At 52.0% G+C, this 12,131-nt stretch overlaps 6 protein-coding genes across 6 annotated transcripts; 2 read left to right on the top strand and 4 right to left on the bottom strand.

The window, feature by feature from the left end:
* Window positions 1–2: 2 nt before the first annotated feature.
* N7468_002122 (uncharacterized protein) lies at window positions 3–194 on the bottom strand (the record flags this gene model as incomplete). Its single annotated transcript, XM_058471419.1, has 1 exon — window positions 3–194. One exon carries the CDS (start codon window positions 192–194, stop codon window positions 3–5), a length of 192 nt encoding a protein of 63 aa, XP_058334560.1.
* Window positions 195–2,049: 1,855 nt separating this feature from the next.
* Window positions 2,050–2,779, top strand: N7468_002123 (glutathione S-transferase family protein; the record flags this gene model as incomplete). Its single annotated transcript, XM_058471420.1, has 3 exons — window positions 2,050–2,287; window positions 2,352–2,436; window positions 2,491–2,779. 3 exons carry the CDS (start codon window positions 2,050–2,052, stop codon window positions 2,777–2,779), a joined length of 612 nt encoding a protein of 203 aa, XP_058334561.1.
* Window positions 2,780–3,545: 766 nt separating this feature from the next.
* On the bottom strand, window positions 3,546–5,354 carry N7468_002124 (uncharacterized protein; the record flags this gene model as incomplete). Its single annotated transcript, XM_058471421.1, has 5 exons — window positions 3,546–4,113; window positions 4,251–4,557; window positions 4,621–4,921; window positions 4,976–5,023; window positions 5,130–5,354. The coding sequence occupies 5 exons, from the start codon at window positions 5,352–5,354 to the stop codon at window positions 3,546–3,548; spliced, it is 1,449 nt and encodes a 482-aa protein (XP_058334562.1).
* A 531-nt stretch (window positions 5,355–5,885) lies between these two features.
* Window positions 5,886–7,104, bottom strand: N7468_002125 (SDR family oxidoreductase; the record flags this gene model as incomplete). The annotated part of the gene is made up of 2 exons (XM_058471422.1): window positions 5,886–6,592; window positions 6,738–7,104. 2 exons carry the CDS (start codon window positions 7,102–7,104, stop codon window positions 5,886–5,888), a joined length of 1,074 nt encoding a protein of 357 aa, XP_058334563.1.
* A 760-nt stretch (window positions 7,105–7,864) lies between these two features.
* N7468_002126 (uncharacterized protein) lies at window positions 7,865–9,053 on the top strand (the record flags this gene model as incomplete). The annotated part of the gene is made up of 2 exons (XM_058471423.1): window positions 7,865–8,196; window positions 8,252–9,053. 2 exons carry the CDS (start codon window positions 7,865–7,867, stop codon window positions 9,051–9,053), a joined length of 1,134 nt encoding a protein of 377 aa, XP_058334564.1.
* Window positions 9,054–9,244: 191 nt separating this feature from the next.
* N7468_002127 (serine hydrolase domain-containing protein) lies at window positions 9,245–10,389 on the bottom strand (the record flags this gene model as incomplete). Its single annotated transcript, XM_058471424.1, has 2 exons — window positions 9,245–10,046; window positions 10,106–10,389. The coding sequence occupies 2 exons, from the start codon at window positions 10,387–10,389 to the stop codon at window positions 9,245–9,247; spliced, it is 1,086 nt and encodes a 361-aa protein (XP_058334565.1).
* Between the last annotated feature and the right edge of the window lie 1,742 nt (window positions 10,390–12,131).

Below are 12,131 nucleotides of genomic sequence, written 5' to 3' on the forward strand. Positions count from 1 at the left end.
CGCTACTCCTTGCCATCCCAGACCATCTCCATGAGATGTTGCATGTGGGCCATGAAGACTCGGAGTCCCATCCTCTCGCCATCCAGTACGTAGCTGGTGCATGCCAGCGCCGCGCGGGGCACCATTATCTCCGAGGACCTCATACTGCCAGTGTACCAGCCCTTGTTCTCGTCAAAGCACTTCTCGCCACACATCGTGAGATCATCTTGATAGTAGATCCTGCTTCTCGCACCCAGGAAGAAAGGACCGAGGATAGAACTACGCCGCGCCTCACCGGATACATGAACCCTTGGGCATTTTGCATGCAGTACAAGTAATAGCCTAGCCGGGCAAGATCAAGCCCAGATTCTCCATCTTCGCCCCCCCCCCCCAGAGCCATCTCCTACTCGCCGACGTCAGCCCTAATCTGGCACTAGCAACAAGCTAACGCGCGGCAAAACTTACGCTTGCTCCAACCTCCTGCAGCACGTGGTCCGGCATCCTGTATTAGCATATCCGACTCCTCGACACAGCAGGCTGTCAGTCGGAAGTAGGGCGCCGCCTCCCAGTCACACCCTCTCATATTCCTCTCGCGCCACGGTTTAGAGTCCTCGTAGGTTATCCCCATAATCCTATTCTCGCTCGAGAGAGCCTGGACGCTAATCTCGGGCTCTCGATTAGTCCACTTGTCGTCGATCTAAGTAGGTTTTGTTCGACCTACATGGCCCATTCCCATCGAGCATGCGGCGATGGGGATGTACTCATCGCGATCTGATGCGTATCTTGATTGGACATGGTACACGACATCATAAGACTGAGGAAGAAGGGTCTCTATTGGATTGGACTCGAGGTCTGAGACTGTGGAAGTCCGATTGTCCAGGGCACAGAGTGGTGAATGGAGTGGTGACTTTATAGCCATTGGAAGGCATGGGGTTTCTTGGTGTCCTTGAAAATGTGACTCAAGACGGGGGTATAAGTTCTTCACATGTGCATTGGGACGGTATAACCCTCAAGATGCATCGCATCCGAGCAGCCCGAGAGACCGGAGGCTCTGAGAGGGTCTTTGTCACATGAAGGTGGAGGTTATACGAAGCTCTTCATCTATAGGATGTTTATTTACTCTAATGAACTGTAATAGAATACATAGCTGGATTTCGTAAGCAACAGGCCTTGACCTCAGACAGACAATTGAAGGATCCAGTGCTTAACTTGATTGGGACCAGGAAGAGGTGCTAGAAGGTCTTAGGGGTCAATTCGCAATTTTGATCTATCTCATCTACAACGCATATTCATATCTAGATGCGATCATATGAGTCAGCGCTATTGAAATTAGGGGTATGTTCTAGAAGGCCTCCGCGCCATGTAGTAACTCATTCTCAGGTGGAATCATAATGACAGGTCCGCAATCTGGGCTTTCGCCGTGGCTTCGCTCACACGCGCCATACACCCCATTGGCTCCGCCTATGCATTCAAGAGCCATCAGTGCAGATTATCCCAGTCCGCAGAGCCCATCGGGGAAATCGCCAGTAATCTTAGGATGTAAAAGGCCAGGCCGTGCGAGTGAGGGCCTCCCCACTTCCCCGCGCTCCACGCTTGGCCCGGCTAGAGGGCATTTCCCCGCAAAAGCAGCCTGCAGAAATGAGTTCAGCAAAGGTCTGTTCCGCAATGAAAAGCACACACGTAGTAGGTTATTTACGGAAGCAAGAATCCCATTCCCATTGCTGCCGTATCCCCCTGCAATGCCACTTCCATGGAAGTGCCCACTTGATCAGTTGAAGCTGGGCGCTTCCCGGACTTGAAAGCCCTCATTTGTTGTATCCCAGGGGATGCGCTCAAATGGGCAGTCGACTTGAACAACTCCAAGCCGCCAGTCCCTGACTAAATCACCCAATTGACAACTACAAATTTCCTGACTCGGCCGAGGAGACTGAGTGGCCACAGATTCCCGCCATGAGTAACCACTGACATCACACTCCCGATTCACTTGCCTCTTCTCCGCATTTCAGCCTCTCCGTCTTTCACCATCTCCATCCTGCACGCACAATCGTACAAAAGATCGGTTCTGTGATCATGTCCGGCCACGTCAAACCCCTCATCTTACACGCTCATGCCACAGGCCCGAATCCAATCAAAGTGGCCATTGCCCTCGAATCACTTAAAGTCCCATACATCGTCAAGCAGTGGGATTTCAGCGACAACCCCGAAACAGGCGTCAAGGGGTCTGCGTTCTTGAAAATCAACGAGAACGGCCGGGTCCCCGCCCTCGAGGATCCCAACACGGGCGTTGTGTCCTGGGAATCAGGCGCATGTATGAACTACGTGCGCAGAGTCTATGACAAGGGGAACACCATTGGACCCCCCCGGGAGCTCAGCCCAAGACTTGGTGGACTTTGAGAAGTGGGAGTATTTCCTGTTGACGACCCTGGGGCCGATGACAGGGCAGACGAACTGGTTTAGGTGAGTATTCCGGTAGAACCGGCAGTCGTAATTTCGAGCTGAAGCCTGTCGTAGACATTACCATCCATCTCCGAATGAAGATGCCTTGCAGCGATACACGGCGCAGACACTTCGCTGCTATGATGTCCTGGAAGGACAGTTGCAGAAGTCGGGGGGGGCCAGTGTCCTGCCGAATGGGGTTACTGCTGTCGACTACCATTTTGAGCCGTGGGTGAGGCAACACTCCTTCGCTGGGGTCTCGTTGGATAATCATCCTTTGATTCGAAAGTGGCTGGCCTTGATGGGAGCGCGCGAGGAAGTCCAGGAAGCGTACGCAAAGGTCAAGCGTGGCGCTGGGAAATAAGGACATGGTAGCTGCCCACATAGGTAGTCAATCGCCAATTGCCAGTAAACAAGCATCTATGCCACGAGTATATCGTTACGCGTACCCTCCAGTCACTCGCTTGTAAGCTCGTCCATCATGCTTTCCCGGCATTTGCCCACCGTACACTCTAAACCAGCAGCGCCTGGTGCATCACGACCGGGAATTCTATGGGCTCTCCGCGCTCTGCATTTACCGTCATCCTTTTTCTTCGAACGGTTAGGTGACGTGAAACTCAGGTTCTCTCTCTCGGATAAAGATAGGCTGAACCACTCGGGATAAGAGAAGTCACATTCTGGTAGTAGATTCAAGTTCCGGAACGAGTTCGTCCGTATGTACATTCACAGATAAATGCAAGTGAAAAGCAATAAAGACCGAATCAACGAAATTGCAGCAGTAATAGAGATCTTTGCCATTATAATTTACCGTAACACATTAGGTGTATAGGTAAAATAGGGCATTCAGAGCAACGGACTGCTAGACTAGCCGGATGTAATCACCTTATTTCTTCCCGAGGTCTGAGAAGCGCTGCGATCCGGAACATTTCTATCCCCATGGCACGGCTATGCAAAAGACTCACTTTTTAAACCCAACAACCTACACTCCTTTATGCGATAACCATGGCGTGTCGCCTCGCAATAATTCCGCACATACAGATGACGGTTGACACATGCCAATCGGTAAGCGGGAAAAGATCAATTCTAGTTTTTGTGAGTTGCGTCCCATGATTACGAGCGCTTGCCAACATTTAGCTGAAGAAGACCGTGCTGGGAGAATTGCTTTCAAACGATTCGGCGCTGATCGAAGATCGGTGGTCTTCTTCAGGTTGGTCGATTGGCGCAACCCACTGCGCGACCTGGAGGTCAACAGAATGCGCGCGGAGGTTGAACCGGCATTGCCAACTTTTGACAGCCTTACAGTTGGGCTTCTGGCAAATATGGCCCATGTAGCATTTAATGGATCGACACGATCCGCCTCGGGGGCATGGATGCTGCAGACAAATGTACCGGAGGACATCGATGATAGTGTTGGAGACATCGCTGTGATCATAATGGCAGTTCATGTCGCCACATTCGCCGGATAAGTGATAGCTATTGCAGACTTTGGCTTCTTTGGCACGACGGTGGTATGCATCGAAGGCATCCGGGGATGGGTGGGCACAATAAGTGTCGAGACGTTCACCATCCTTATTGATCGGGATAAATTCTTCGGATTTGAGACTAGGGGGTGGTAACGTAGCGAAGAGGAAGTCTTCGGGACCGACCCACAACAGGGGTAGTAGACCAGAAAGGTTTGGGTGACTCCTCCCCTGTAGACTTGGCTAGTTGTTGGTTTGGCATGATATGCTGCTTATTACAGCTGTTTCCAAACTTGCAAATCCCCTGTCAAAGAAGTAAAAAAATACATTAGCAACCGTATGACCTGATCTGGTCAGGGGAAAAGAAAGAATCACCTTTTGGAAGTGTTTGCAAATTGCCTTAGTGCCATTGGGGGGGGAGCAGGAGCCATCTTGGTATTGATGGAGTGTACAGGGGATGACTTTGTGCCAACTAGAGGCCCTGACATGAATACGGCAGGTAGCTCCTTGATTGGTAGGCCCAGGTCCTCGAAGTCACGGTGGAAGGAAGCGGCTTTGATGAGAGTAATGCGATCACTCCGTCCCCGGTAGGGCGCCAGCATAGAGACGAACCCGGTGTCATGGCAGCCCGCAAAATAGATATGGCGACATTGATTTAGATCAACGAAAAGTCGGAACATTTCTGTCACGATATAAGCTCAAGCCTCCAACAAGAGGGTCGGGTAGACGGGAAAGGGCTAGGTACCTCTGATCTTGAAATCGCTACCTTCCTTCTTTTCCGCAGCATCTACAAAATCAAACAAATCCTGGGCACGGTTGAACGCAGACGTGAAAGGTGCCAAGGCGCGTGCTTCGTGTCCCACCAAGCCAGCGCGAGCGAGGAGTTTGGACAATCCCAAAATATTAGCGTAGACGCGCACCATGATACGGCATTGGTCAGCTTGCATCCCCATGGTGGCATGCATTAGCTCTCTAACAGAGTCATTCAGCTCGCGGGCTGCATTGATTCCGCCCTCACTCCCAGCCTTGATATACCTCTCATGAAACTAGGTGGCAGAAGTTAGTCGAAAAGCATCAAATGGAAAAATGACTAATTGTACCTGGTATCCATCGCCATCGACAAGGACCAGAACAAAAGGATTGCGGTCCTGGGGTTTGAAAAAGTCAGCGGTGGTTCCCAATGAAAATAGGCATCCAGCGATCACATGCCTGGCCCCGAGCTTGCTTTTTGTACTTTTCCCGACCCTCCTTGACTTCTTCGTAGTCACTTTTCAGAGAGCTGTAGTCATCCAAAAGGTCTTTGAACTTCTTCAGCAAAGTTTGCACATTGTCGTGGTGCTCTTCATTTGCTCGGGACAATTTAGAGAGATCAGTGTTCATGGAATCTATATCCGAATCCCGTAGCATGTTGACAAATTTTACGGGGGAAGCTTTCGCTGGCCCCGAGCAGTGGATGAGAACAGCGAAAGCTTGGGACATGCGATCCGGGCACGGATCAAAGATTTTGATTGGATAGCCAGGAAAACAAAAAGCAAAAGATTGACTGTTAAAGGATGACAAGTGGTGAGAGGGGGTTGAAGATGAAGTGATAAATTTGGCATTGCGTTGGCACGGGCGGTCAACAGTGGGGAAACCCAACAACATCAGGTGACTGTCGTATGTTGCATATTCTGCACGTCTCGCTTGCGTCTAGCTACAGCCTTACGCTTCCCCCTACCCCCTGTCGCTTTGAAAAAGGCCCGTGGCTGCTCCCCTCACGTCTCATGGTCTTACCCCTGGATGTGATCTCGCACCGCCCAAAGTTCAATTCAGATGGCTTTCCGATGAAGCTCGGGGATCATCCGCAGATCCACAAACTCCTGCATGGTGCATAAGATGGATTCATTGGAGTCAACAAACCCAAAGTATCCCAATTTTCTGGCCTTTGCCATGCTAATTTTGGGAACAGTCAGCTTCATGGGTCTCGAGAAACTCTTCCTAAGACGGCTGGGCCAGGGCTGCTAAGATGTCTTACCTCAAGCGAATAGGATACGTCATGGCCACAGCGATATCTGTGAAGCCAAACACCTCGTCTACATCTCTTAATTCCTTCTCGCATAGACTATAGGTCTCAGCAATCTTCTTCCACGCTTCTTGGACTTCTGTCCGCTTTGCCCATTCCACAAGCTGGAAGCTATACCGAAGCACACCGGGGGGCCCATAACCTCGCGGCGGGGAAGTAGGGAGCGTCATGGTCTCATAGACTGCTTTGTCGCTGAGATCAGGGCCTCGCCAGGGGATCCCAAATTTCTCTGCCAGCTTGGGCCAGAATTTGCTCCAAGTGAAAGGGCAGTCGTCGACTGCGTTGAAGCTCTCATTCTTCGTCTGGTCTGTCAAGACCATCCACTCCCCAAGGTATCCCGAGGCCTTCGCAGTTGAAAGTGTCACAGTCTGATCCCATGCGGTCGGGTCGCCTGGGAATTGCAGTGGTTCTCCCAGATGCTTTTGCACTGTGGCATAGACAGCTAGGGGATAACACAAGTTCATGGCAGCATCTGGCACAGCCCCAATAATATGAGACGGGCGGGTAGTATTCCAGCCAACCTTATGCTTCGCTGCAAATTCCTTCAGCATGTCCTCTTGGTGGTAATAGAAGTTGGGTGGGCCCCCAAGTAGCCGGGGATCGGATTCTTCTTGAGGCGCGATCGCCGGTCCCTCGTGCAGCCCATAATACTTCGCTCCTAGTTGCAGCAGGATTCGCCGAGGGATAGTTTTGTTCACCTCCAGGGCACCAAGGAAGTTCCCCAGGAGCTTAGCTGAAGTAGTTGTTTTAGCTTGCAAGCCCTGTAGACCACTAACACATTTGCTTCCCAGGGTACTCACTGTTGACAGCCACCATCTCTTCCGCTGCACTCCAGATGCCCTCACCATCCCTGGGTTTCGGCTGAATATAAGCAAAGAAAAAGGCATAGTCGGGCTTGATGCCCCGTTTCGCGAATTGCGCCGCAATATCTTCAGGGTCCTGCAAAAGGTCAATTGACACATGCTCCACATGGTCTGGCCATTGTCCATGAGGAGGCCGACGAGACACAGCGTAGATCTTTTTCCATCGGCGAGGAGACTCGGCCAGGACTTTCAATTGATAACTGCCGGATATCCCATTGCTTCCGACCACAATGGCTGTCCGTCCCTCGTCTGCAAGAACTGGCAGCCCATGGAATATGAACTTGGATTGGATGAGTTGCGTCATATTCAACTCAGCACTCGGATAGTTGTACCAGTTGAGATAAAGCTCGCAGAACAATTTAAAAGCTTTGTCTTCCCATTGGAATTCCGCAACCGATTTCTCATTATCGGCGACATTCGTTACGTCAGGTCTGCTACGCTTAAGAGGTGGAGAAGGGTCGCGGTCGCGATTGGCGCCCCACCGTTGAACTGCTTGGAATACATTTTCCGTCGGGCCGATTCTTTGTTGCTCTTAGTCTTGACGGGTTACAAAGCGTTGCTTTCGCGGGGGTCAAGTTTGTAGTCATTATTCGATTCCTTTCAACATCGGTGTGCATTCCGGATCCTAACCCGTGGACGGGAGTAAATGGGCTCTTACGCCTAAACTCCCATCCTGTTTGATACGTCCGATTTCATGCACAGCCGCCTTTGCATATTGCATGTGTACCTTTCCGTCACCTATCACAATTCGTCAAGCCCAATCGAGGGCATAAACGAACATCTATAAACCATAGAAAACCTCGTGAATTCAAAGTTGCTTCAAGCGGCCCCCCACTAGCCGCGGCCTTCATATAAACGGAGACCCACTAACCCCGTCTAGGCATGCACGATGCTCGAGTGTGGGGGAATCCATGTGAAATCGACGACTTGCGATCGGCAGCCGAAGTTCCATATCGCGAATCATGAAACCTCGGTAGGAGGTACTCTACCACGGAATATAACTACTGTCCCCTATCTCCCGTCGATATGCTCCCGACGATTAGACTGATGACCCATTTGCAAGCATGAGAGCCGTTCTATTCTCGCTGAGCGCCTCCGCGCTCTACGCGATTTTCTATTTCTCCTACGCCAATGGCCTGCATGAGCTAGGGCACAAAGCCGTGGCTTCCGGGAAGCTGCCTGGAGTCAATGCACCTCTCCGTACCGTCTATACCGGGTTTGAGCCCGTCGATCGCCTCCTTGCGTTACTGACGACGTTCTTCTACCCGGCACTGGACGGCCAGAACGCCACGCTGCTTCTGCACAGCATTGGCTTCTCGGGCACCTTCGGCGCAGCATGGATGCTGATTGTGCTCGAGTCCTGGCGCAAGGGCAATTCGGGCACTGTCGCCGCTTAGTACGTTTTGGAATAGAAACCCGGATACGAGATCCAACTAACCGGACCTCCACAGCCCCGCTATCTTCGGTCTCGCAGCGCAGGTGTTCACCTTTGCGTTCGCGACGCCTCTGCTGTGTGCCCTCCAGCTGGGCTGCTCGGTGACCGCTTCTCGCCCCCACGCTGAGAACATTCGCGTGCCCCGCGCGGTTCTCGCGGCACTGCCCGCTGTCTTCGTTGTCGGCTTTATGGTCCCCACTCAATTCATGGTCTTGCCCGCCCCGGCCGTGCTCACCGTGGATCTAAAGCAGATCGCAATTGCCCTCTGGCAGCCGTGGCCCGCGTATGTCTCGATCTTGACGACGGCGGCGTACTACCTGCTGTCCCCGTTCTACTCGAACAATAAGCGGGCTGCGAAGTCTGCTTTGCGGTGGGTGTATGCGTTTGCGTTCGGCCATGCAGCCCTCGCTCACCTAGTGACGTGGATTGTCTCTCTGACTACCATTGTGGCGCCTGCTTTGTTTGACGCTCGCTTCGTTGATGCGCTCCATCCGTCCAAGGTCTTTTCTGTCCCGCTCCCGTGGTCGGGGCTGAAGATTGACACCGTTTCTGATGGTGTGCATGTCTTTTTGCGTTGGGACTATATGATCGGTTCGGCTGGTGTTTTGATTTGGGCTATCAGCCTTTATACGGTTGCTCATAAGCAGATTCTGAGCACCGTGGCGTGGCCGAGCCTTCTGCTCAAGATTGTTTTGCTGGCGGTCGTCGCTGGTCCTACTGGCGCCGCTGTTGAGCTGATCTGGGAGCGGGACGAGCTGGTCTTCAATGAGACCGGTGGTAATAAACAGCAGGTCACGAAGGGCAAGAAGTCTTCTTGAAGGAAAACGATTCCATGGGACCTCTCTGATCAGTCCATGGTCCGGGGCCAAAGTCATACTCGGTATAGGGCGCTACTGGCTGTGAGTATAATGAACTGAGTCGCCCCAGTTGAGCCCCTGAGGACGACTGTGTATATAGTATGTATTCAGGAAAATCGTCGTTTTTGAACGTAATGGTCGCTTTTCCCCTCTCACGCAAGTGCTTCCACGATCTCGTAAATCTGCTTTACATAGATCTCGGTATTTTCATTTCCAAGGAGCCCCGCAGACGACATCTTGTTCATAGTATAACTGATCGTCATCTTCCGGTCACGATCCATAATCAAGATCGAGCCTCCCCATCCTCCCCAGTACACAATCCTCCCCTCGGGAATCCACTCGATCGTCCTCTTATCAGAAAGCGCGACGCCAAGCCCAAACCGAACAAAAGCAGATACAACGAGATCATGCCCTGCAACCTGCTCCTCCTGGAGCTTCTCCACCGCCCCAACCGTCAAGAACGGCCTATCCCCATCCACCACCCCATCCAGGGAAACAATCGACCCGATCCGCGCCAACGCCCGCGCATTCGAGAACCCATTACCCGCCCCAATCACAGCACCCCGGAACCCCGGGCCTGTCGTGCTCAGACCCACCGGTGTCCCGCGCAGCGTCTTCGCAGAAACACTGTCCGGATCATCCATCGGCAACTGCAGCGCCGCCGGCTTGATCAGCTCCGCTGTGCGCGGCCACAGCTCCTCGGGCACCCCGTAATGGAAGTCCGCGCCCAGCGGGCCCGCCAGCTCCTCCGCAACAAACTGCTGCAGCCCCTTCCCTGTCACGCGCCGGATAATCTCGCCGACCAGATGGCCCTGGGTCAAGAGGTGGTACCCGCTCTGGGAGCCCGGGGTCCACCAGGGGGCCTGTGCTGCGAGTCGCGCGGTGGACGCCTCCAGGTCCAACAGGTCTTCCTTGGTGAAGGGGGTCTCCCAGGCGGCCAGGCCGGACGAGTGGCTGAGAACGTGAGAGACTAGGACGTCTCTTTGCCGTTGGCGGCAAATTCGGGCCAGTACTTTGCGACGGGGGCGGCGGGGTCCAGGAGGCCTCTGTCGATGAGGAGGAGGGCGGCTAGGTTGGTGACCACCTTCGAGCAGGACCAGACGGGGCCGATGGTGTCTTTCTCCCATAAGCGGGTTTTGGCGAGGTCGGCGTGGCCGCCCCAGATGTCGAGGACAGTTTTGCCGGCGATGTTGACGCAGATGGATGCGCCTAGTTCGTTTTCTGAGGCGATCCTTTGGCGCAGGGTCTCCCGAACAGGCTCGAAAGATGGGTCGCTGAACCCGTGGACCTCAGACATGTTGGAAGGACTTTTGAACTCTTGCTTGCTACCTTTGGAATATAAGTGCTCTGGGATGGGTGTAGGTGTAGGCTTGGACGTTCTTCGGTCGCTCAGGAGAGTCTCTCGAGTGGGATCCTCTGCTTAGAAAGGATCTCGGGAAGGCGCAAAAGATTATGACCGAGGGACGAATGTGTGCAGGGTTCACAGTTCATGGAGATCCGACCTCGGAGGACAGACACGCCAAGTGAGGGGTTGTCCTGAAGTAGCAACCTAGAAATACGATTAACAGGTTTCAGTCAAGCTACCGCAGTCTATTTAGACCCATGGTAGCGCAGACTGGTTGACAAGAACTACGGGTTTTCATGTATGATTGGCCACTTGAAGTATTCATGACCTTAGGATCTGTTGGAACGGAGTACATTGTTTACCGTACGTATTGAACGGAAATGGAAGGAATGTAGATATAAGTCTAATCGTTCTCAACGACAAGGAATCCCTCTTTACCCGAGTATACAGTAGTTATCTTACATAAACTGGGTAGTTCCAACCTTGGAAGATTAATGCATATCCACCAAAAATAAGCGACGTGTATCATACGGAACCACGTTTTCCGGCAGGAATTTGCCGAGGTACCTTAATTGGATTCTGCGGGGTAAGTATATATAAGACCTATCATGGTTCTGGGCACATATGAACAGACATATATCCATAGCTTCCTTCACTTGACCAACAGTAGCGCAGAGAGATATGATTGCAAGCTGGGAGTAATATTTGTTCTGGCCGGGGCATAATCAAACCATCCAGCACAAAACCGTTTGAACTAAGCCAGCAGGCATTGTATCTGCCATCAGAGAAGCCACTCGGATATACCCTTATCCAAGTCCGAAGTCGTGGACAATATTAATTAGCAGACATCCATGTAGAGAATGGGTAGATACTCGTGGTGCCATGGGCTTAATATCGGCTAGGCTTCTCCTACGGTACTTCAAGTTTTGATTGTGCTTCCTAGGGATATCATGATGTCCCGAAACATTGCCTAAGCCTAGAGATCCATCGTTGTATGTAAAGCTACTCTACTGGCGTCACTCAAGTTCTGACTGCATTCCATCTGAGTAGATCGTTGGTACAATAAAAACTGCATGAAGGGGCCAGAAGTGTCGTTTTGAACAGCCTTGATTTTGGTAAAGGACATGATAAAGGACATGAGACCACGACATAGCAGAATCCAATAGGCTGGGGATGCATGGGCCTGCATCATTGCGACACGTCCTGCTTTGTTTACTCTTACTAGATGGCAGCAGCAGTACAGGGCAAGAACAACAAGAACATAAGGCACCCATCCTGCCTAGACATAAGGTACTATAGACACACCAAATCTTCTCCAAGCGATCGGACAAGCCGACACAGTTGATGAAAAAGGTGTTCGCGTCGAGAGGGGATAGTGTGAGCCCAATGACACTGTGCGACCAGCATGCGCAAGCACAGAGGCCAGTCGCGGTTTCCAAAAATAAGAATAATCGTGTGTTCAAGAGAACGCTTTCAGCGATTAAACTGAAAAGAACAGATACTACACTTGATCTAAGCCAAATGGCAAAGAGTGCTGGAAAAGGAAAAAAAAAAAAGAAGAGGAAAAAGACTGGGGGTTATGGGTATACTTATGTTGAAGCAAAGGACCCGTGAAGGGATCTTCCGCTAGCGTGTACTAGCGTATAACGTGGGTCATGTTTAAGCGAGCCAGTGAGCGTGCGAGGTTGCATGCT

The sequence above is a fragment of the Penicillium chermesinum genome (genome assembly GCF_028974085.1).
Source record: "Penicillium chermesinum strain IBT 19713 chromosome Unknown utg000002l:1.0-5270490.0:1.0-5274688.0, whole genome shotgun sequence".
Taxonomy (NCBI): domain Eukaryota; kingdom Fungi; phylum Ascomycota; class Eurotiomycetes; order Eurotiales; family Aspergillaceae; genus Penicillium; species Penicillium chermesinum.